General features: G+C 43.0%; 1 protein-coding gene across 6 annotated transcripts in view; it reads left to right on the top strand.

Moving 5' to 3' along the window:
* STK24 (serine/threonine kinase 24) overlaps nucleotides 1-25,743 on the top strand; it is a 103,810-nt gene that overhangs the window by 46,311 nt on the left and 31,756 nt on the right. For 5 of the 6 annotated variants that reach the window (XM_059685022.1, XM_059685019.1, XM_059685018.1 and 2 more), the window contains one exon: nucleotides 1,589-1,819. The exons of the other annotated variant lie outside the window; for it this stretch is intronic. In XM_059685022.1, coding sequence (XP_059541005.1) covers nucleotides 1,589-1,819 — 231 coding nt within the window. The remainder of the gene's footprint in view (nucleotides 1-1,588; nucleotides 1,820-25,743) is intronic. 6 annotated transcript variants of the gene reach the window in all.

Here is a 25,743-nt window from a genome sequence, read left to right as displayed (position 1 = left end):
GCCTTGTTAAACCCACAAAAGCTCATGTAACTCAGAATGCTGCCGATAATTGCTGTAATTCTGTGTCTGTGAGCCCCATATGTTTATCCATCTATGGACCTCTCCTCTTTCTATGCCTCTTATTCTTTCTCCTTTCAACTCTTCTTTCCTTCTCTTACTCCTTTCCCCACAATATTTCAGTTTCCTTGAAGGAGTAATAAGCTCTGAGGGTTGGCCTGGCGTCCTCTTGTTCATATGCAGTGTTTCTGAGGGAAGGTGTATCTGTCTGTAGGGCTGGTGGCTCCCAGAGTCCTCTCTCACTCTATGGGGCTGCGGACGGGTGTGTTAGCATTTGGGGCTGGGCATTTCCTCGTGGTGAGATGTGCAGCATCCCTCAGCTGTATTCCTTGGAAATGGGCACTGTTAGTGTGTGTTTTCAGTTAACCAGGTTGGTGGGTAAGAGCTTTTAGAAGGTAATCAAGGGCATGATGTTTACATGACAAAGGAAAACAGGTTGCTTTTTGTTTCTTGAGATCTAGTTAAAATATTTAGTTAGGCCATGACAGTAGCTGAAAGTGAAGGTATGTGACACAGTATTTGTTGGACTTGAAAATCATGCCTGTTAGGAAGTAAGGGTATAAATGTTTTTTCCTATTCATAATATAGCTATTTGACCTATATTTTAGTACATAGCAGTGGTTCTCAACCTTTTTTGGGCCATGCCCACCTAAGCATCTCTAAAATCCTGATGCCCCTCCCTGTGACATACCATTCTTATTATTGAAAAAGTGAACTCCTATTCACATGGAGGAAGCCTAAAAGGCCATTACCTTGGTCTAAACAAGCTTCCAAAGAACATGGCATCCATGAAAGAGAAAAGGAATGAAAGGACAGTTGTACTGAGGGAAGAAATCACTAAGAAATTGTTAAAAAAAATAATAATATGAAGTGATATGAAAAAATAGTAAATAAAGTTTCAGAACATATAATAGAGAACTGAAATGCATAAATGTCATAATATATATTTATATACTGTATATGAGGCCCCACAACCAGCCAGGTTTGGGGAACACGGCCCTAAACCATGAAACTGTATGATAACCTGGGGAGGAGAGCAAAAAATGCAAAAAATTTACTGTTAATAACTCATTCTTGAATTGCCCCCCTTAAAAAAAAAATCAAATCCCCCCCCTCCCATGCCCCACATTGGGAACCACTGGTATATAGCAACCTGAATTTAGACAATTTGGGAGAAGGGAGAAGGTGGAATTTTTGCTTAGGCAAGAGTGATTTTTTTTCAATAAATCCATATATAGTCAAATAAGTGTTTTGATTTTTATTTACTTTATACAAGTGCTGGAGCCGTTCCCAGCTTTTCTAATCTGCATATTTGTTTGTTTACACGCTTGCTTTGTTTCTAGTCTAATGCACACACATGAGGGAGACTTGCAGATCTTTAAGTCCTAAATGTGGTCACAACCAGCCTGGTCCTTAGATGAGGAAGATGGGTCAGTCCTTGAAAGACTGTGGTCTGAGTGTTATAAATAAGCACAAGGAGAAAGCAGTCCCGGCACTGAGTCACTGATGTTTCCCTTTCTTTTTCCTACAGAACCTAAAAGCAGATCCAGAAGAGCTTTTTACAAAGCTAGAGAAAATTGGAAAGGGCTCTTTTGGTGAGGTGTTCAAAGGCATTGACAATCGGACTCAGAAAGTGGTTGCCATAAAAATCATTGATCTGGAAGAAGCTGAAGATGAGATAGAGGACATTCAACAGGAAATCACAGTGCTGAGTCAGTGTGATAGTCCATACGTAACCAAATATTATGGATCCTATCTGAAGGTAAGGCTTAAAAATAAAAACGCGATTTTCCATGATGCAGCACTTGCCTGAGACGGAGCAGTGTGTGTGAAGGACTTCAATAAATAGCACAGCGGGTTTCCAGAGGAAGGAGAAACGTTTCGACCTTTGCAATCAAAAGAACTGGGCTTTGATAGTTTTATCATCTTAAATGTCACTATGGAAATATATTTTTGGTAGAAGCGTTTGATATTGAAATTGCCTTTCCAACAAAACAGTATTTCCAAGGGGACTTTGTCATCAAAATGCATTTCTTATTAAGTTATTATAATGATGACCGCTAAACACCTAATTTTAGCATGGTTTATGATAACTCATGCCAACCTAAGAATATTAGTCTTTTGATATTTTGGTTATCAAATGTGGTTTGATTTAACGCTATTTTAAAGAATTGATAATGTTACTTAGTGAGCAGTTTATCTACATTTGACTTTTAAGGATTCTAGGTAAGTAAATTCTTAAATAAAATTGTAATTATAATACAACACGGCACAATGTCCTTGCTCTTCACCAGTCCTTTAAGTGTTCTTTTCAGTCTTGCATGGAACCACTTCAGATGTTGCAGGGTGAAAATCATTTCATACCATTAAGAAAGTTCAAGACTATTCATGTGTTCCCGGTTCTTTGACATATGCTTGTTTTACTGAACTTAGAAATGTAGTATCTTTCAAAATGGAGTTTTGGGAATCTTTAGAACTGGTGAAAAAAAAAATTATGAAATAATTCTTGTGGAAACTAAAACTTAAATGGTAGAAAGAATACTTCAGAGGGAGGCAGCAATACATCCCGATAATGGAAGACTAGGCCTCCTCCTGTCCTAGCTTTATCCTCTAAATTCTTTGTTGCCATTTGCAACTTACTCTCTTGTCAAAGGGATAGTGCAGGCTTTTGTTTTGTGGAAATGTGATAATAAGGTATAAGTGGAAGAGTGAACATTTTGAGAACCATTGACTCACTAAAATGAATATGTAAAGCAAGTCAAATTGAGTGGTAATCCTATTTTTTTTTCATATCCTAAAGGCTGGCAATATGTCATAGGTTAAGTGCACCATTTTGAAATGGAAAAGATACGTTTTGGAATCAGGTGTCATCGACATGAATCTTGCTTGTCTGGGTGTGTGGCCTTGAGCAAGTTTTTTATTTTAAATAACTTCCCTGTTTCCTCATTTGTAAAATGGGAAATAATGGGATATGCCTCATTGTTGCAAAGATGAAATAGAATTGCATGAAAGTACCTGACATGTAGTAGCTACTTAATAAGTGTTACTTTCCTTGATTGATTAATTTTATTCATCCCTCATCTCTGAAATTACCTTGCAATGAAGGAGGTACCAACTGAAGTCAAAGCAAGGAGGAGGAAGTGGATAACAGTGGATGTTGCTGTGGAGGTGCATTCACTTTGGGACTTGACAGGGCAAAAAGGGAACACATGTGACTTCCATACGGGAAAGCAAAGGTTTCTTGATGTTGAATTTCTATTGAGAAAAAGTAAACATCTAAAAAACCCCAACTTGAACTCTCTACTGTAACTTACTGTCCTTTGTGAAATGACTTCAACAATATTTTCATGGTAAATTGAGTGTTGGGCTTCATATGGAATTCTAATGTGTTTTAATATGAATTATGGTACCTTCGGCAAAAGAAGTGTGGAAGATCCTCACAACTTTCTGGTGGTTTTATACCATCTAATATTTAACTATGGAATTAAGGATCAAGTGGTTCAAAAGTATTTTCTTCAACCTCAGTTGCTCAGGAGAATTTTTACTGCAATCGGGAATAAATTGCTTTATTGTAGCCAAACATGGTGTTACCTAGACTGCATATACTTAGAGATTCTTCCTGCTAAGTCCTATAATTGCCTGAGTCACTAATTTTAGAATATACATTTCAAGTCAGCCTAACCTTGATCTAGAGATGCCCAGTGAATTTATTTAATCAACATAATGTCAGCTGCTAGAATAACCTCCTAAATGTATACTGGCTCAAATATGATAGATGCTTATTTCTTACTCACTGGAAGCCCTGGTTTGTGGGCAGTTTTCCTCCAAACCAGCAGTCACCAACCGGTGGTCTGTGGACCACTGATGGTCCGTGAGGTCCAAAAGGTTGGTGACCGTTGCTCCAAACAGTGATTGAGGAATCCAAGTTCCTTCTACCTTGTTGCTCCCTTCTTCCATTTGTGGGCTTGCCTGCTTTAAGTCTCCTGGGGGCAAAACAATGGAGGCTCCTGTGGGAAGTTTTCGTGTTCCTAGGCCTAGACATAGAGCACATTATTTCTTTCTGCTCACATTGTCCTGGCCAGAACTCAGTCACAGGACCACACCTAACTCAGGCGAGGCTGGAAAATGTCATCTAACTGTGTGCTTCATGGAAGAGGAAATGGGCTTGGTGCTCGGCTAGCCATTCCTTTCCAAAGCCACTTACTATGTTGACTCTCCACGTAGGATAAGAAGTTTTGATAATTTTGTCTACAGTGTCTAGTATATTTTACTAGGCAGATTGTTGTTTAGAAAATAACTGCCTCCAGAAAACCAGGAATAGTATTACAATTTCTTAAAAGATGATTCTGTCTCATTTGACTAAAAACATAATGAACTGCTCTTTTAAAACCATACTATCATAAGCTGGGCAGGGCGGGAATCCAGACCTGTGATTGTATCTGCCAATCTTGTGAACAGAGTTTCATTCATTTCCTTGGCCCAGAGGAGGACCCTCAGTGATGACCCAGAGGCTGTTTTTCCGTCCTCTAGGTAGACTAATGAAGTTTAAAATAGTATAGTCCTGTCAAGTAAGGTAAAAGTTAAATTGATATGTGAGACAAAGGGGTCTTTGATACAAAGTTGAAAAGAATTGTGGTTTATATGGTTGGTTGCCCTTTAAAAAAAAACACCCATAATGTTGTCAGAGGTAATATTCTTAGTTTTTTTAAGTAGAGATGGGAGAGAGGGCCTTAGAATTTCACTTAGTGTTAAGGGGCTTTACAGTTTTATAGAGCAAGATTGGCCAAAGAGGAAGTTAGCAGAAAATGGTTTCTTTATTATTGGGTTAGTATTAAAAGTTTGCATAATGATGTTTTGGTTTCAATCATCTAGTCTAGGAAAAGAGATTAAAAACAATAGGGAAGTAGTCATCTTTGTTGTAGTATGAATATTAAGGAGACATGGCCATGGAGTGAGTGGCTGTTTACTAGTGGATTCAGATCCCTGACTTAGAGTAAAATTTTCTTCAGTTCCTAAAAATTTTTAGGGTAGTTTTACCCATTGGATTCACTAGAAAAGTGATATGAAAAAGTCCCTTGATGAGTTTTAGAAAGCAAAGTCCTCTATGTAAGTACAGCTTCTGGTAAAGGATTGTGTTGTGTATGTTAGAGATGTATGTACTCTGGCATAGTTTTTTAAAGTTACATTCTTTTGACTCGTCATTAGAGTAGTATTAATGAATGAAAAAGCAAGAAAGATGCTAATAGCTTGCCTTCCCCCCCCCCCCCCCCCCCATTTTTAAACATGGTATGTCATTCATAGTGCTAAAGCAGAGATCTTCCCACTATAGCCTCTGAGCTTTGGGCTAACTGCCTAGCTAATAAAATAGCCTTTTTTTATTGCATTAAATTAAACAAGGAGAGTTAAGCTTGTTTTGATATTTTTTGATTTGTGGCACCGTCATCATTGATCTATGTAAGACCCTTGTCTATTTTGATCCATTTTATTATTTCATCCTTCATCCCCACTGCGCTGCTCTTTTGTACCACAAGTTTTGATGTGTCTTAGGACAACTTCCTTCTTTCTTTATAGGCTTTACCTTTGGGCAGGTAAAGGGTCACTTTTTCCTGGAAGCATTTGCTTGTTCAAGTACCAGAAACCTTTCTCAGAAGCCTCCCCAGACCACTTTCCTCGTATTTCATTCATCAGAACTGAGTCACAGTCAGCCCCTGGCTGTGGGGATGGGGCTATCTCATTGGTTCCCACCAAACAGAATTTACCTCTGGAGCTGGAAGGGTCACAAGAGCTTCCCTAGAGTCACAAAGTCCTGGAAGAGAGAAATGGGGAAGTGGTGGGTCAACCAACTACACCTCTGACAGGGGGTTCTGGTGGGTCCTGCCCTTGATGTGCCCATTTTTTGACCATCTGTGTCACCACCATTGGGAAGTCTGGTGTCTGCTCACATGTGAGCTCCCCTATGGGTATGGCCAGCGGGAGTCCACTGGGAAGCTTGAGCATTTCAGCCAAACAGTGGGTCTGTAGGCTCTCTGCCCAGGATCACCATTTCACACTTGCCTTGAATCCTAGGCTGTTAAATATCATCTTCAAAAGGACATACTGTCCTAGTGTTGAATTTTTATTTACTGCCTCCTTATTTTTTGAGTAGTTTAACAGGAAATTCTTGCCTAGCATGTATAAATGGTTTTACTTAATCTTCAATACATAGATTATGTTCACCTCTGTATCTCTATGTCTTAAGTGAATGGATTTGGATTTGTTCCAGTAACTATGGCCCACTTTGACATGGATCCAGAAGCCAATCTATTAAAAAAAAAAAAATCTTTCCTATGTTGCCGGGAAATTGAAAATGGAGAGCTGCTTCAGCTGCCAGAGCTGGTTGTCACATCAGCCCATGCAGGGTGGCCTTGTCCCTCAAGCTCCTTTGCTCACACCCAGTGTCTGCCAAGAATCCCATTTTGGCTTTGTGGTCCTGCAGCTTTCTTTGTCTGTGAGTCCTTCCTTGCTCTTTGCCTGTGCATGGTTCTGTAGTGGCCCATAAAAACAGTCTGGCAGAGTAGCCTGTCCAGGGACTTATTAACACACTTGCTTTCTGCAGAAATGAGTTTTTAATGACAGCTGTGTTTGTTTATTCTTCACCCTTAACATCCTAGGGTAGGTTCTTTGTGGTAACATTGCTTTTTTGTCTTGACAGTTGAGACCTGTTGGGCCCTGAAGGACTGAGTCATGTGGAGTTCGTTCCTGATCATTTCAAGAGTGGAGGAAGGGATTTAGACATTTCCTTTTTGGGAACTTACCAGACCTAAAGGTTTTTGGTCTGTTTGGGAGTCCTTTTGTCCCTGTTATTCTGATTCATCTTAAAAGAACTAAGTTACTTTGTTGGGGACTTTTCCTCTATTGCAGCGGTTCTCAACCTGTGGGTCGCGACCCCTTTGGGGGTCAAACGACCCTTGCACAGGGGTCGCCTAAGACCATCGGAAAACACATATATAATTACATATTGTTTTTGTGGTTAATCACTATGCTTTAATTATGTTCAATTTGTAACAATGAAATTGGGGGTCACCACAACATGAGGAACCGTATTAAAGGGTCACACATTAGGAAGGTTGAGAACCACTGCTCCCTTGGATACCTAAAAGGTTAATTGAATGAAACCTTTAGGACAAAGGCATTTTCCCTCATAAAGTTCTTTATGAGTAGAATGTTTTCCTTTCTATGGGTGATGCACAAATAACTGTAAAAGGTATTCTGATGTATTATTTGCATTACTGAGGTGGCAAGGATCAAATATCTTCAGACATTTCTGTGCCTGAAGGAAAGAGGATTTTTTTTAAAAGGAAATTGTGAGATGATGTACAATAGAATATATACAAATAGTTGGCTAACTCTGCAGTTAGTGGGGAAGGATCGCTGTTTTGGCTATTTACTGTTAAGTATTACACTGGGTGAGGTGCCTTTTTACACTGGATAAGTTACTTAACTTAGTTTCCTGAATTTTGATGATTTTTGGTTGACGTAGTATAAGATTGACATTGTGATTCATTATATGCTTCGATTGGCCCTAGTGACTTTTCCCTGCCATTGTCAGTGGAGATTGGTCAATGGCAAGGTTGATTCTAGAGACCAACGTCTACAGAAGTTAATTACCTGTATTTTTCATTTACATTCAAGCCTTTTCTCTTGCTTCTAGTGAAGGCTGGTATAGGGTGGCACCTGGGTTTTGCAGTCATTTTGGGGCACATTTTAAACTGGTGTGATGAGTTGACTTGTGTTGAAATGTGTGATAGAAGACACTGATTCTTTAAAAGTAACAGTTGACTTATGTCTCTTCTTTGGGAAGGAAATGCTTTTATACTCATTTTCTGTCCTGAGGTGTAGCATGAGACTTCTTGTCTTTCTCTTGTCTCTTTTATACCTAGGTGGATTCTGGGTACTTTTCTTTTTGAAAGTTAAGATCCAGTCAGAAATCTTTCAGACTTGTCCCTAGAAGAAAGGGGGCATACATATGCCAAATGCAAAACCACAATGATTTCTTTGATTGCAGGGACCTTTGACCAGCTTGCAGTAAGAACTTGCCTTTAGAAGATCCTTTGGTTCCCTTCAATGTATCCCTCTCCTCAAAGGGATGGCAGCCCGATGGACAGTGGGCACATGACCCTGACATCGACAGACTTCCGTGGAGGTAAGCTGCTCTGTCAGTGTCGCCCAGGCAGACATGCACCTTCCTCATCAGTCCTGAGCCCTGCCTCCATCCACACCTTGTGCACATGTGGTCAGAGAACTCGAGGCTTTTTTCTCCTGCTTCTAGCCACAGCTAGGGTTCTGGTACCTCAGGTAACAAATATTCTTTCTTCCCTGGGACTTAGAAATGAGTGGAGTGAAAGGCTTCTGTGGCAGCTTTCTCCTGGTTGAGATGGTATCTTGAACTCAGGGACAATCCTATATGGCTCTGTGTCTGTCTACCATTGCACATTGGGCTTAATTCTGGCCACTGGTGCCATTTGGGTGCAAGTTGCAAAGAGTCTGTTCCCCCTTCTCACTTGTATTAGGAAATAACCTATTGATGGAGTTGCTGTTAACTGCTTGATGTGTACCCTCGCCTGAGTCTGGTGCTAATGTGTACAAATTTTAGAGACCAAGCTCTGAACTTGTTAGAAGGTATTGCTCCAAATCTTGATCCAGGCCAGGCAGAGAGGACCAGAATCATACGTGTCTCTAGAAAGTGGATTGCAGCCCTGGACAAGCTTGACTGTTGTTGGCAGAAATTCAGCTTCCTCCTGCTATATTCTAAAGGATAGATTTATCAGAATAAATTAGTGTGTTTCCTAGCATATTTTTGTTGTTTTGTTTTTGCTGCAGTTACGAAAAGTGGAGAACTTTAAAATGTTGCTGAAAAGAGAACTTTTAACTAATGTCGTTGAAAAGAGGAGAACTTTTAACTAATGTCCTTGGGAAAATCTTCTGGGAGTGAACTTAATTACACTTTTACTGTTTTAATGTAAAACTGGGAGTTTAAGTATGGCTGCCAAAATTGATTTTAACCCAAGTATGATCCTTCTAACTTGAGTAGAGGTCATATATACTTTTCATCACTGACGGGGAGAGTGGGTATTACAGGACTTGCTAGCCCTTTTTTGGGGTCTTTATTCTAACTCATTAAGAGAATCATTATGACTTGTCAGGATCTCCTTTCTAACCTCATTGGCACACTTAGTGGCTGTGCTCCTGCAAGGCTCTGGCTAGTGTAGAATGTATTAAGAAGATTGTCTCCTGGTTCCTGCATGCTCCTTGACTTCTCAGGCCCCTCACTATGCGTTCGCTTTCTAAGAGGTGCATTAAACCCTGTGCGATCCCTTGCTCTTTCCTTTATGGGCCCTGTGAACAGGAGGCAGCAGCTTTAATGAAAGGCAGCCATGTACACAATGAACTTCACAGTAATCGCAGGAGGTTAGGAACTCAAGGTTATTAAGTGAATTTAAATTCTAGCTTCACATATTGGTTTAATAATGTACCAACTTTGATATTACTTTTTCTGGTTTTAATCAAGTGTCTCCCATTTTATAATCGGGAGCTTAGAAGTGGTCCATTGGAGTAGCTGTCAACTATAGAGTGGCATGTTCTTGGTCTCTGACTTTCTGTTTTCTTCTTGGAGCAAATAATTATTGGGTCCCTTAAGCTATACTGAATGCACCGCAGTGTTTAGAGTTGTGTCCGTCTTTAACTTGTTTTTAAAAATTGGGATCTCTTGTTTGGTCAGTTGGGATCTCTTACCTGGCAGCTTGGCTTAGGATTGGAGCCCATAGAGCACATTTAACTAGGGTGCACTGGTGCCATTCTGAGAAAAACAGTTTGGAGAACAGGCGAGGAGGTCAGGTGAGGGCAGAGTAAGATGAGTGTGTGGCCTCTTGGATCTGTTTCTTGGAGTTTCTCCAGCACTGACTTAGGAGTGGAGAGCCGAGATAGCAGCTTAAAGAAAATAACCTCGATTAGTGTTGGAGACTCTGGGAGAAGCCTGGGTAAGATTTCCCTGGGACAGAGGGCACGGAGATGGGGCAGATTTGAGAGAGAGAGAGAGAGAGAGAGAGAGAGAGAGAGAGAGAGAGAGAGAGATAGAGAGATAGAGATAGATAGATCAGGGAACTTTCTTAGTAAAGATACCGAACTGAAGGAGAGAGAAAGGAAAGCCAAATTGGAACTTTGGGCTGTATCAGACTGTCCTTCAGGTGATGGCTTGTGTGCTGTCCCACCCTAGACAGGGCTGTAGGTGAGTGCTGTTCAGTGTCGGGTCACTTGAGTGTGAACTGGATGTGATCACAGCAAGCTATTCTGCACACGTACACCTAGTTTTCATAGTTTATTATTCAGATAGCATGGTTTTCTGTTCCTAAATTTTAAGAAAGGGAATTTCACTTGAAAAAGTCTTCCCCTGAAAGTTTGTCACCAGTGATGTCAGCCTCTTTGCTGTCCCAGTTCCCTACCTACCTCTCTCGGCTGTTCCTGGCACCCCACCCTCTCCCTGGCAGTGTCTGTGCACAGCCTGCGCCCCCGGGAAACGAGCTGGCAGTGTGCAGGTTCGTGTGGCTCTGCCTGGGGTTGCTCTGCTCCTGGCAGACCACTTCATTGTCTCCCTGAGAGGCTATGCAAGTGAACCCCAGTTCAGTTCCTGAAAACTGTTTTTAGTCACTTTGGTTAATTAGAGGCTCAAGAGTTTCAAACCACATATACGAGGTGTGAATAATGTGATTATAAATATTGTTGAAACCCTCTGTTGTGGTTCCCTCCCTTTTTTGTATTCTCATGTCAAAGTTTAAGCAGTAACTTGAATGACCAGGTTGGTTCTAGAACAGTGATGGCAAACCTATGACACGCGAACTCGTTTTTTTTGGTTGATTTTTCTTTGTTGAATGGCATTTAAATATATAAAATAAATATCAAAAATATAAATCTTTGTTTTACTATGGTTGCAAATATAAAAAAAATTCTATATGTGACATGGCACCAGAGTTAAGTTAGGGTTTTTCAAAATGCTGACACGCCGAGCTCAAAAGGTTCGCCATCACTGTTCTAGAAAGACAGTGTGTTGGCTAGTCTGACATGGATGTGCCTGTTTTACTCATAAATAGTAAGAAAAGTTGTGGGCACTTGAGGACCTTGAGGTTTGTGATGTGTAATTTAAAAAAATGTGAGCCCCCATTGTTCTCTTGAGTCTTGAATAATGAAACTTACTATTAATATCACTCACAGTGTATTAAGTCAGGCCTTCCAAACTTTTGTATGTTGAATCAAACTTCCTCGTCACTTGTGGAGTGAGGTTCTTGGGGTACTACTGAAGTAAGAACTTTCAGAAGCCCCCATGGGAGGATGGGATGTTAAAAAAAACTTTATTTGCCTTAAGTTGCATTCCTCAGATTCCAAGGGGCAGTGGATTCCCCTGCCCCTTAAGCCAGTCCTGGAAAAGGTGCAGCTGGGGTTCCAGCAGAGCTAGAAACAAGGCCAGTGCCCAGAGCGTCCGTTCCATGTTGCATCCGGTATAGTTCAGCTTCCAAGTTAATTAAAATCCATTGGTCCATTGTGGGAGTCCCACATGGCCCTGAGCCATGTGGGTGCAGGGAAGCACTGTGTGTGTGTGTGTGTGTGTGTGTGTGTGTGTGTGTGTGTGTGTGTGTGAGAGAGAGAGAGAGAGAGAGAGAGAGAGAGAGAGAGAGAGAGAGAGAGATTCCTTTGTTTGAATGTTTAAATATTGCAGTGGCCACATCCATCCTGGCCACTAATTTGTTCCCAGGTATGTCTGGCAGGTAGTCATCCTCCCATGTCATGCAGACTTTCCTGGGTATGCATCTGTTGTCCAGCCCCTTCCACATCTATCAGCAGGGAACAGACTTAGCAAAGCTATATAAATGGCATGCCTATATTATTTAGCCTTCCCTTTCCTCCTTTCCTGTTAAGTAATAACCAAGTTATTACACCACCACCAGAATCTCATTATCATAGGCACATAGTTGGGCTCCATGGATGGAGAGGAGGTAATAAAGGGTCTCAGGTTGACTGGTGAGATGCCAGCTAGCCCATGGACAGCTCCTAGCTGATGGGCAGCTCCCTAGGGGTTCCTAGGAGGAGCCCCATTCTTGGAGATAATAGTAGGTGCTGCCTGATGAAATTTTGGATGTGTTTGGTTTAGCAGGTTTCTGTTACTGCATTCTCAGAGCATTGAGACTCTTAAGGGAGGCAAATATGCCGCATTTCCTACATGTGTTTTCTTGTGGGATCCTCCGTTCTCTTTGTCTCTCTCTTTTTTAGTGGTAAATTTCATTCGATACTGAGTCCCTGGCAGATCAACATGCCTGGGAAGATGAATCTTAGGAAACATCATGTGGTTAAGAACCTAGTAGATGTGGAGATGCCAAATTAGCAATAAGTACTCGCATTCTGCCAGACTCCTGCTGTTTTGCTGTCTTTGACAAGCATTCCTTAAATGTTGGTGTTTTAAAAACTGGATGAATTAACAAAAACTATGAAGCAATAAATAAAAGGCAACTACTGAAGTAGCATGTTAATGTTTTAAATAGTTATTTTTCAGTGAATAGGTTTCTGAGTGATGCTGTAGAATTTGAGAGAAAACCAGGTATGAAGTATTTGGCCACATCCTGTTCCTCAGGAAACAAAGTAATGTTACACAAAATCATGAGCTGAAACCTACTGTAGGTTAAAATTTTAATGAACAGAAATTGTTGAGGGATTGAGGGGGTTCTGATTAATACCACGTTACCCTAAAATTCTTTTGTCTCAATTTTTCTTGAAATCATTCTAAAGGTATTTCTAAGGTTTCTCTTCATCAGGTGTGTGTGGTTCGTGCATTTTATTTAATCATTTGAGTGTTAATAAGCTACTTGGTGGCTGTGTAGAGATCAGCAGTGGTCAGGGCAGTGACGACCCTGGCCCTCGGGTCTGGGGAACACGACAGCCTTTCTCCGGGTGGATTCCTAGCATCTCTGTTTGCCGTTCTTTACCTTGGTTACTGTTGGTGGTTGGCTGTTTTTGTTACTTGCTTTTTTTTTTTTTTTTGCCCGCTCATCTAGTCTGAGCTTTTAAGTGCTGCTGGAGCTCCTAAGCCTTAGCTCCAGACTTGGACCCTCTCTGAGCCACAGGTCTGATTATGGAAGCATCTGCCAGTCAGCTCCCCTGAGTATCCGTGGGAACTTCACAATCAACATGCCCAAAGCAGTGAATTCTCTGATGAGCTGGGTCTCTGGAAATCAAAAGTTCCTATAATCAAGGGATTGATTAGAAAGAGCTTATTTAATCCAGAGGTAGTAACTGAAAACAGGAACATTGGGGCTTTGAAAGCCAAAACCGCACATGCCCTGTCCTACCCCTGAACTGGGACCTCTAGGTGATGACCTGGTGGTGTTTATGAATGGCCTGGTTTAAATTCCTGTGATAACAGCATCTCCCTTAGGCCGTGCCTCGGAGACACCTTAGAAATGTGTGGGGCTTTATAAGAGTGAGCCTGTCAGGACACAAGGCCTTTATTTGAAGCTGTTTTCAGAGGAGCCATGTGGAAGGCCCTCATGAAATTAACCAGTGGTCTCTAGGAAGCAGGCAATCTGGAGACAGTTACCAGAACATTCTTTACCAGCGGCTGTGTGGGATGCCTTAGTGCAGCGGTTCTCAACCCGTGGGTCGCGACCCCTTTAGGGGTCGAACGACCCTTTCACAGGGGTCATCTAAGACCATCGGAAAACACATATATAATTACATATTGTTTTTGTGATTAATCACTATGCTTTAATTATGTTTAATTATGTTCCATTTGTAACAATGAAATTGGAGGTCACCACAACGTGAGGAACTGTATTAAAGGGTCGCGGCATTAGGAAGCTTGCGAACCACTGCCTTAGTGGCTCCCACATCCTGCTTTCCCTCCCCTTTTTGTTAACGTTGCTCCTGGGACTCCCCAGGCAGGAGAGCTCAGGCAGGTTGGCTGCAGCAGGTGGTCCCCACTGTCCTTTGAAGGAGGTGGGGAGATGTGCGGGAAGGGAGCGATAAACCTTCTCCCACGTTGTTGGCACAGGTTCTGTGTCCTTACAGGCTCTGACACACCACCTACCACTCTGGCCTTTCAGCCTCTGCACAGCTTGTTTCCCTTGATTGTTCTTGCTGGTGTAATTGAGGGGTGGAGATGACTTTAGGAGAAGTCAGAATGACCCAGGTTCAGCACCTGTTTTTGGGCCCATCACAGTGCCAGTTTTTCTACACATCTTGTCATCCACTCACCTCAGCTCTAGGGATGGGAGGAAAAGCCTCCTTCTTGCCTTTCCTCCAAATGGAGGACACACACCAGGCAAGGCGGGAGGTAGGGCTTGCGTGGGTTAGAGGCAAAGGCCAGCAGGGGCCTGCTGGGTGTGTGCGTAGAGCTGCCTCCATGAGCTAGCCAGTAGGACCCCACCTGTATCTCTGGAGCACTTAATTCAGTGACTCAAAGACTGTGGCCCATAATTTGAAGTGAACAATATGAGGCTGAGAAATTAGGTTTTAGCCTCTAATTTGTGGGGCATCTTTGCTGTCTTTGTGGCATGGAAAGTAAAATAAGTGGACATAAAATATTTAGTATGGTAGGTGTGGGAAAAAGAAATAGTACAAAAAGAATTTTGTTGATGGTCCTCAAGGTGGGAGACTGCAAACCAATACACAGAACACATGGGGGATCTGACCCAGCAAGTGCTGTAGGGGACGGGGCTGCAGTGGTTGGGTGATCTCCCCGGGAGATGGCTCTGAGCCAAGACCCAAGAACGAAGGCAGGAAGCAGCCTGGCTGTTTGGAGGAAGAGTGCTGTGGGGCGAGGAGATGGTGAGGAACAGCCTGGCAGATAAGGCTTTCACGTGGGGCTCGCTCGCTCCCTGGGCCTGGGCCAGAATCTGTCTGGTGGAGTTGGGAGGAATCTGGAATATACTTGTTGCTTCTAGAAATGCTCAACTAAGATTGTTAGACTCTAAGTATATTAAAACTTGGAAAGGAGAGTGGAATGAGTGCCAGGAAATATGATTTGTCCATTTTATCATCTGTTGTGTGATTCCTTTGGGTTGTTTTCTTAGGTTTTTGGCTTATTCTGATTTCAGGGTTACTTCCAAATAACTGTCTAGTTGCCATGCTTATTTCTATTTTCACTATGTATTGTCTTTAATTAATCTACTCTGCTCTAAAGACAATGGGTTTTGGGTTTATGATTCTTTTTAAGGACATGCATATAGTAAGTAGAGTCTCTGAAAAGAAGGAATTTATGTACATTTTAATAAACATGATCACATGCATAGCTCTTTGAAACCTCCTTTGAGTGGTAATTTCCCAGCTGTTTACAAATTGGGTTTTTTATTTTGTGGAGGGGGAGGCACAGCATTCTTAAGAAGGACCAAATTGTTGGTCTGCACCCAGAGGAGGCCACTGATGCTGGCCCAGGGCAGAGCCCGGCTGATAGATGCTGACTTGTTTTAGTCCTGGGTTTCTGGTTGCACAGAGAACCGGCAGCAACAGCCTGTCACTGGTCCCGCAGCAGTGGAGGGTAGCTTTTCCTTTGCACAGCAGCCTCATGCCTTCGTTTGACATGGTGGTGCGCCTTCTTTTCTCCATGAGAATTTCCTTTCTCTGAGCAGTAAACAAAAGCTTTATCCTTGTGGCTTAAGTTAGGATCTTAATAATGTTCTCTAGCACTTGTCAAGGTTTGCAGCTCAGACTGGTTGATGCCAGATTTGAGAGAGGATGTCTGGTGCTTCCGGTGCCTCCGCTGGCAGAGTCGTCAGTTCCCTGCACTAATGGGTGCTCATCTGGGCTCTTGGTTGGAACAGCAGAACTCCCCTCCTCTTCCACATGCACCCACACAGTGGCAGCCTCCCTCCAAGGCTTCCCTACCATTTGGAAGTCATCTGCTGCATTCCGCATTGGCCTCAGCCAGCTGCAGCTTCTGGGAGAGGGAGAAGCGCATCTGCTTTCCCGGGGAGTGATTTTTACTATGCAAGTAACTGTCCTTATGTTACTGGGAAAAATAGAAAAGATACATGAAGTCCATGGTGTCAGACTCCAGGGTGACTGGATAAAAGCAGAACCACTTCCTTTTTTGGGGGGTGGACTAAACAAATCTGCAAGTAAATCTTACTCTGAAATCATAAGGGAATACATTTTATTTTGCCATCAATCATGGGAAAAAAATTGTAGGCCCAGTGCCAACGATAATATAAAAGATCTGCTTTGAAATGTTTCCGAGGATGGGGACTGTGGATTCCTTTCTCTCTCCCGAACACACTGTCCCAGTGTAATTGAAGGACATTTGGCAGCCCCAGTGTATGTTTTTCTACCCCAGAAGTTGAATGAATTAAAATTTCAATAGGCTAAATATTTTACTTCTTCAAAAAGAAACCCAGCTCTATTTTCTGGCTGTTACCTATAGTTTAAAAGAAGTATTTACTGTATTTCTAGTTCTCTTTGTCTCATCATACATGTTCTGCATATTTAAACCGCTGTTTGGAGTAGCTAAACACAGCTGAGAGCTAATTATGCCAAGGCCTTCCTCCCCTAAAACTTCTGTATTTCTGAGTAAATTTTTAAAAAATGGTATAGTATTATGACGTCAAAATCTTATTGAGGTTAAGTAATGAGTGGCTGCGTGGTATGTAATTAAAGAGAAGACTGGTTCCTAGTGAGATGAGTGAACTTTCTCCTGTCTAGGAGGTTATGCAGCAAGCATGACATTTAGGTCTTTGGGTAAATAAAGTCATTTGCTTCAAAGTAAGAACAATGGACTATGGGAGCCAAGCCCTTTATTGAATCGTGCCTGCCAGTAACACGTCATGACCACTGCTGACGGACCATGGTTTGCCAGGTGCTGGACCCTGGGCACCTGGGATTAGCATGTCTGGTTATAAATTGAGAACATGTGCATGTATCTAACCGTTCACTGTAAATACACCTGTCCAGAAAATAAAACATTAGAAAGTGGCCACAGCGTTGGAAGAGAAGCAGAGGGTTCAAGGAGCAGAAACATTTCCTCAGTACAGTCAAGCATTGAGCAGACATGCATATTGAAAACTCCCTTTGGAAGCTGTTCGCCTTTAGACCAAACGCTACACAAGGCAGTCATGGTGTCAATATGAATTTGCCACCCGTGCATTGAGACACATCGTTTGTTTTTGGTGAATCTACCAATTCCATACATTGTTAATATTAAAGGCACCTCTTTAAAAATCTGTAAGACAATGAAGTCTTTATTCTTTCTCACCACACTCACCCTCTGACTTGGTCTTATCTGATTTCTTTGGGCTGTGTCTTTATCAAAGAATTAATGCTAAGTCCTCAGTAATCACTTTTGCTTTTATTGTTTTTGTAGTAGATATTTCTGACATGTTGCATAAGGACCATTGAGATCATCTATCAGAGGATAACGTTGTAATTACTGAAATGTTTCACTTTTGCAGAAAGAGCATATTGTTAACTTCGTAGCAAGATTTATGGCATAGAACTTGCTCGATTTGGTGGTTTGTAATCATTTACTGATGTTTGCTCTTTAATGAGGATAGATACAAGGGAGAAAGAAAAAGCGTTCTTTTACCTCCCAGGGCACTTTTTTCATGCTTCTCTGTTACTTCTTTCCCCTCAGATTTAGATTGTATGTGAGTGTATTTCCCTGATAACCTTGTAAGCGTCCTTAAGTTTAAGCAGTGATTTTATTCATCTTAATGTCTACCAGCATTCAGCACAGAAACTCCCCATTAATAGATTTATTGCTGTGTTGTGTCAAATCTATGCTGATGGAAGAGAGGAACATCTGTACCCATTGGGGAGAGTTTAATACTAAAATCCGTGAACACATAAGCACACAGTTACAAGGTCGTCTTTACCAGAAGAGACAATCCTGTGACTTATGCCCCAAGAAGAGCTTCATAGGGAATGCCCAGTGTTCTTTCCAATTTATTAAAGGACATTAGGACAATAATTCTTAAACGGGGCATGATGGAGGGTTGTGTGTGAATCCTTCAAATTACAGACAGACATTTTGTAAATTGATGCACTTTTTAGCAGCCAGATTAGTGTTCCTTGATTTCTGAAACAGTTAAATGTTAAGAATAGTTACATTAGAATGTATTTTCCTCACTGGAATTCTTTAGAAATTGCTTAGAGGTCATGATTTTTTTATTGTGATTCTGGCTTAGGTTTCTGACTCAGTGTCAGAATATCTGAATTTGAGTCCCAGTTGCTCTCCTTTCTTCCCGTTGACTAGATATCTTAATTTGTAAAATGTTAAGAAGTCCAGCTGGGTGTAGCTCAGTGGTTAAGTTTCGACCCATGAACAGAAGGTCACGGTTCAATTCCTGGTCAGGGCACATGCCTGGGTTGTGGGCTCGATCCCCAGTAGGGGGCATGCAGGAAGCAGCTGATCAGTGATTCTCCCTCATCATTGATGTTTCTATCTTTCCCTCTCACTTTCTCTGAAAAAAGAAAAAGTATAAATATGTGTAAATATGTATGTATATGAGATTACCTAAGTAGACAGTATGATTGCATCAAATGAAATACTCTCTATGAAGGTATTTAGTAATTTGTGAGGTGCCACTGCATTGCATGGATGCAAAATGGTGGTGGGGACTCCACCTACTTGACCAGCAGGAAGACACTAGAAGTTCTGGGGCCACCCATTGTGAAGGGGAATGTGGCTGTCCCTAGTCCTGTGGAGGACTCAGCCCTCCCCTCCTTCAGTGAATGTCGCCACCCAACACTGGGTCACAGCCGAGTGGCCGCTGGTGATCAGAGGGGACGGAAGATGGCCTGGGAGGACAGCAGTTCTCCAAGAAAGTGAGAGTTGACCTCTCTTCCTGTCCTTTCAGGTTTCTGCCAAACCAAGGCTGACTGGTTGTTAAGGAGTACAGATACCAAGGCAAGTTCAGGCCTGAAAGCACTGCAGACCAGGCTGTGCTGTGCTGAGCAAATCCTGAGAGTTGTGGGGGTGGCGGGAGGGGGCAGGTGATATTAGAAAGATGAAAAAATGTTACCTGTACAGAGAGTCTCACACATAAAGTTCATTTCCAAAAGCACCTTTTTCTTTAGAAATAACCCTCTTTGTGCCCAGGCAGCGCTGCGTCCCTGCACATAGAAAAGCACTGGTTGCCATAATACCCTCCCTCTTCCTGGGAGTTCTGTCCATTCCTTAGCAGGAACCTCCTCCACCTCCTTCTGGACCTTTTCCAGGTGTTAAGTATTATGTTGTGATGTCATGAAAAGTTCCATGAGTCAAGATAGTTGCTTGAATATTCTGTTTCATTCAAGGACAAAATCATTTGAACTTCTAGCTGTCTGTTCGTTTGTCTATCTTTATACAGAAGCGGTTTATTGATCACTTTCCTTACCCATAGTTCTTGTTCTTTCTGAGTAAATTTTAATTTATAAATTACAAAGAAATTATCTGATTCTGGATTTTCAATTTTACTATCATAAAATATTGCAGTCTGTTTGCATTTAAAATTTTTTTCCTCTCTGTAATATTCCTTTTTTTTTTTTTTTGCTATACTTGCAAATTAGTGTGTTTGGTATTTTGTTCTCGATTACAGACATTGGAGGTTATTATTTTTAAAATTAATGTTTATTGCTTATTCTAATATTTTCTATTAATTATACATGTATCTTTATCTTTATTCTTTTTCTTACTTTCCTTAGGTTGGTTCCTTTCCTTAGGCTTCTGTCTTCTTCCTAACTTTTGTATTGAACATTTAATTTTTTTCCTTTTTCGGCGTGGTAATAGGAATACATAGTGCTATAAGTTTTCCTTTGGCTTTTTTCTGTAGTTTCTGGTGTATGTAGTGTTTCCAACATCATGTTTTGATTTTTTTTGTTTGTGCTAAGGATTTGATCCAATAATTTACAGTTGCCTTGTTTCCCTTTGTGCTGGTTCAGGTCTTATTGTACAACCTTATTTTTAATTGTGTATAGTGGCCTTTCTCCCATTTCACACTTGTTTCCAACACTAGAAGACTTTCCTTGCCTTTGTTCTCCTCTCAGGGCCTGGGAAGAGAGGGGGAAGTCTGGGATCTCCTGTCCCTACCCCTTTCCTCATCAGTGCGCTTATCCTTGGTGTGCGGAATTATTCCCCTTCCACCTGTGTGCCTCAGGATTGCTTTGGGGTGAGCAGAGAAGGGGTGTGCTAATGGGATGAGAGGTGGTGAGGCCGGCTGAAGGCTTTAGGACCTGCTGCATTCTTGGACCTGCAAGTTCCTTTACTCTTCTGGCTCCTTTTTTAGGGCCTGGGCCTACTGCAGCTGCCTCATAGGATGTGGTAAGCACTAGTGGAAATAATGTGTGTACGTGGGCACCAGCAGTGTGCTTAACACACGAAAGGTCCACCACAGCATGCGCCTCCTCTCCTGCTCCAGTCAGGCCGGTCACAGGCTTTCTGTGCTGCCGTCCGTGCCCTGTGCATCAGACCTGTGTTGGGTCCCCACCGCGCTCCTTCACTCCAGCAGCCTCTTCAGACAGTATTGACAGAAATCATTTTCCACAGAAATTCTGTTTTTTAAATGTAAGGCCTTCTTCCCTATTGGAGCCCGTTACAGACCCACAGCTGTTATGTCATTCCGCCTCAGCCAGCCTTCAGTTGTGTTGCTGAGATAACACACCAGTTCAAAATGCACTTGAGAAGTAGGGTAGCCAATGGGGAAAGTGACTCAAAGGGATTTAATGTTCTCCTATGCTTGTGGGATCATCTTATTATCTAAGGATTAGTAAAATGATAGGGACTGACCTTTATTTACCTGGGATGACTTGCATACAGGGGTGGGCAAAAATAGGCTTACAGTTCTTATAGGAAAAAAATACATAATACACGAATAAATAATAATACAAGAATAAACTTTCACATACAACTGTAAACCTACTTTTGTCCATACTTGTATATTCTGAGCTCCCCTTCACTTAAAAATATTGCTATATGTCACTTGTTAGAAAGGAAAACAACTTTTCCTCTACCCTCTTTTTGACTTTGGGGGGGAGGGTGTCTGTAAATTAAAATGACAAAAGATTAACAGGAAAATAGTTTATAAGTGTGCATGCTCATGAAATGATAGAGGCTTATGTCCTAATTAAGGAAAAGGGAGGGGAAGAACAAATGTGTTTCTTTAGGAAAGACAAATGGGACTTTACAGCAGATAAGAAAATACGTGCTGTGGTCTCTACAGACAGGAGAGGTTCTGCGTCCTCCTTCAGGCCCGGGGGGTTTACGGTAGGGTTATTCTGTTCTTCCTCCTGAGAGTAGGCCCACCCCAGAGAGGGGATTTATGCAGCCTCGCCTCCCAGAAATTGCTGCTTTAGTCAGATAAGGGAAGGTCCTAGCAGGCTTCTCTTTGCATCTGTTAAATAGAAAATGTTTTCAGCTTAAAATAATCTTCATACTAACCCAAAGGGCTCCCAGTGGGTCCCCGCACGCTAAATTTCACTGTATCCACTGTATCAGTGACCATCTCTGTGCCTGTTCCAACCTCTCTCCCAGACTCCAAAACCATATTTTTCAACTGTTACTCTGGTGTATCTATCAGACTGTCCCATCAATATTGGAAAAGTACAAAGAGCCATCTCTGCTTCCCTCCCCTGTCCACCTGGTTGTCCTCTTTCTGACCTTCCTATCTGTATTCCTGAAGTCCTCACTTCCTGCGGCTCAAACTAGCGGAAACACTCACCAGTGCCACTTCTAGAGTGTCTCCAGGTCTCGCCCGCCCTGACCTGCTCATTCATTCTGTCTGCAGGTAGTTGCTGGTTACTTATCCTCCTGTCTGAAAGTTGTGATTCCCCATTGCTTATTAAGTTAAGCTGAAACTCCACCAGCTGGCATTATTCTCACCTGCTTAGCTGAGTAGGGTCACTTTATTCCTTGGCCATCCCCAGGTGTCTGCCACCCTGCCCCAGTTTGTCTGTCTGCGTTCTTCAAGGTGCAGCTCAAATACCACTTCTCTCCTAGAGCCTCGTCTAGGCCTTCTCATTCAGTTCAGATGGGCCTCTTTGAACACCCATGGCATTTTGTATCTCTTGTGGCACCTACTGCAGGCTGTCTGATTGTAGTTATTTGTCCACTTTTTCTATTATGAAAAGTTTATTAAAGTCAGAGTCTAGATATACACTGTGTGCATAGTAGCTGTCTAAATTATTTAAGAAATGGTAGCATCAGTGAGACAGGGAAACAAATTTTTTTGAGGTCAGGAACCATGTTCTGTACCTTGAATACAATTGGAAGGCTGTGATGTCAGGGAATCTCTGAGGGACTGGTCTTAGGGTCAGAGAGCTGGTAAGGGTCAGAGGCAGGATTCAAATCCTGTCTCAACATTCTTTGTTCATGCCCACTTCTTAACAAAAAAGTATCTTTGCTTTAAAAAACATATTGTTAAGGAAGTTTTACCCCATCTATCTATCTATCTACACTAATAAAAGAGAAACATGGTAATTGGGGTACGACCGCTACCCTTCCCATTGGCTAATCCCCCTGTCACTCACAGAGTAGGGCCGAGATATGCAAATTAACTGGCAGCCAAGATGGCGGCCGGCAGCCAGGCAGCTGATGCGAACAGGGAGGCTTGCTTGCTTCAGTGACGGAGGACTCCAACGTTCCCCGCCTGACTTGCTGGCCTCTCAGCTGCAACTCTAAGCAACTATGTTGCGAATATAGAAGCTAAAAAAACCCCAGAAACCTGCTTTACTCAGCGGGGCTTCAGCCAGCCGGACCACAACATCGTATCAAATACAGATGGTAAACAAAGGCCAGAAACCTGTTTTCAGCAGCCGAGGCCTCAGAGCTAAAGCTGGCCCAGAATTAAAAAAAAGAAAAAAGAAAAAAAGGAGCGGTTGGGAGCTTCAGTCCCAGCCTGAAAACAGCCCTCAGCCCCTCAGCCAGACTGGCCAGGCACCCCAGTGGGGACCCCCACCCTGATCCAGGACACCCTTCAGGGCAAACCAGCCAGCCCCACCCATGCACCAGGCCTGTATTCTATATAGTAAAAGGGTAATATGCCTCCCAGTACCGGGATCAGCAGAGCCGTGAGGCCTCCCGGCACCGGGATCAGCGTGACAGGGGGCAGCGTCCAAACCCCCTGATTGCCCTGCAGCTCTGTGTGTGACAGGGGGCGGGGCCACAACCTTCCTATCCGCCCTGCTCTGTTTGTGACAGGGGAAGGCGCCCCAACCCCCCCGCCCCCCACGGGCCCTGCTCTGTGTGTGACGGGGTAGAGCCATAACCTCCCCATCGGCCCTGCCCTGAGTGTGACAGTGGCGGTGCCCCAACCCCCTGATCGGCCCTGCTCTGCGGGTGATAGAGGGCGGCGCCCCAACCCCCTGATCTGCCCTGCCCTGAGTGTGACAGGGGGCGGTGCCCCAACTCCCCTATCGGCCCTACTCTGTGAGTGACAGGGGGGAGCTCCCCAACCCCCTGATTGACCCTGCTCTGTGCATGACAGGGTATGGAGCCCCAACCCCCCTGATGGGCCCTGCTCTGTGGGTGACGGGGTGGTGCCGCAACCTCCCCATCGACCCTGCCTTGAGTGTGACAGGGGGCGGTGCCCCAACCCCCCAATCGGCCCTACCCTGAGGGTGGCATTGCAACCTCCCAATCTGCCCTGCTCTGTGCATGACAGGGGAAGGCGCCCCAACTCCCCAATCGGCCCTGCTCTGAGCCCGACCAGGGGCTGCACCTAGGGATTGGGCCTGCCCTCTGCCACCCGGGAGCAGGCCTAAGCCAGCAGGACGTTATCTCCCAAGGGGTCCCAGACTGCGAGAGGGCACAGGCAGGGTTGAGAGACTCCCCCCTTCCCCTGAGTGCACAAATTTTTGTGCACCGGGCCTCTAGTATATATATATAAAAGGCTAAGTGACTGGCCGACCAGCCGGTACCTATGATGTGCACTGACCACCAGGGGGCAGACGCTCAATGCAGGAGCTGCTGAGCTGCAGTGACTTGGCAGTGGTGGTTCTCGGGTGACGCACGGTTTTCAGGTGACACATCCTGGAACCAGAGAGGAGGGAGCCCAATTCCTCGCGGGACCTTGCGATTCCCGAATCCGGTTTACTGCACACTTGCATTTGTGTTCCACACCCTGTACGACAGCAACTTTGCAGAGTGCCCTCTCATACTCCGGGACCCCTTGGGGGATGCCCAAGAGCCGGTTTTGGCCCGATCCCCACAGGCCAGGCTGAGGGACCCCACCTGCCAGAGGGACCCCACTCCGCAGACTCCCTTCAAGCTGTGGCGCCACCCCAGGCATTCTAGCTAATGTCCGTTCAATGTGCACGAATCCGTGCACCAGGCCACTCGTATTTTAATAAAACCTACTGTACTTTAGATGATTCAGTGTAGATGCAAAGTGGATTTAACTTCATTTTAGAATTTCTGTGTAAAAAAATATTGCTAACTGTGTGGAATCTTAACCTGTCTTGTTTACCTTGTTCTAACCTTCCTGTCATCTGTTGTTGTCTGTCAAGCCCCCTTTCCCCTGAAAAGGGAGCCCCCATTTTCAGTCATCAGCACAGGTTCTTAAGAAGCAGGCGTCATTATTGATGTGTCGCCATTAAATTAATTTCTGTAAGCAAAAACTACCAAAAGCAAAACCCAAAGACAAATGAGGAAAATGCTGTGTTTGCAGATCATGTTGCAGAAGGCTAATTTTCTTAATGTTAGAAGCTCCTGTTTTTAACAAAGGTCTGTAACCCAGTAAAAGAAGTGGACAAAGGGGTTCATAGAAAATAAACATGACTCTCCAATATATAGAAGTGTTCAACTTTACAATAAGAGAAAGATGAACTCCTTGAGGTGCCATTGTTTTCCACTTACGGATTGATGACTGTCCTCATTTTCTGCCATAATGAAGTACCACAGACGGCATGGCTTGAACAACAGAAATTCATTTCCCCACAAACCTGGAGGTTAGAAGTCTGAGATAAGTCCTGGTGGTTTCCTCTCAGGCCTCTCCTCCTGGCTTGCAGGTGGATGCATTCTCTCAGTGTCTTCATTGGTCTTTCCTCTGTGGGTACCTTTTACATTTTGATTCCCGAATTAAATAAGCCATTTTTTTTCCCCATATGGAAAAATTATATTACAGGAACATTCATGATTTACGTTGAGGTAATTTTTTAAAAATGAAATTATTCTGATTAAAATTATTCTTGTTTTAAGAACTCTTCTGATTTATTTGTCTTAGAGTGCCTCACAGGTCACCATTTGTGAGGTTTATGGGGGCCATGCTTGCACATCAGGGCAGGGACAGCATGCTCATCTGGTCACTGAGAACAGGCCAAGTGTCTCTTTGACCAGACTATCCTTTTCAGACACTCTTACCTGAAGGCTGGGAGAGCAGTAATTCTTTTTTAATTCCAGTATAGAATGGGTATGAATCATTGTTCCAGATTTTATTTTCCTCAGACACTCCCATGCAGAGAAATACTATTTGGTCTTGTTAATTGGGCTGATTTGGTTTCTGCAGGTTATTTTAAGGCATTTATGGGTGATGATGTTGATAAGCTAATAGCACTTTGCATGTGTTTAGTACTTCGAACTTTGCAGAGTGATTTCACATTCATTATCTCATTTTATTGTCAATTGAACTGTGAGGTTTAGAAACATGGAGATTATTACCATTTTTTTTTTAGGGCTGAGGAATTCAAAGCTTGGGTGTCTCA

The sequence above is a fragment of the Myotis daubentonii genome, chromosome 2 (genome assembly GCF_963259705.1).
Source record: "Myotis daubentonii chromosome 2, mMyoDau2.1, whole genome shotgun sequence".
NCBI classification, from domain to species: domain Eukaryota; kingdom Metazoa; phylum Chordata; class Mammalia; order Chiroptera; family Vespertilionidae; genus Myotis; species Myotis daubentonii.
This window is presented reverse-complemented; position numbering and strand designations above follow the sequence as displayed.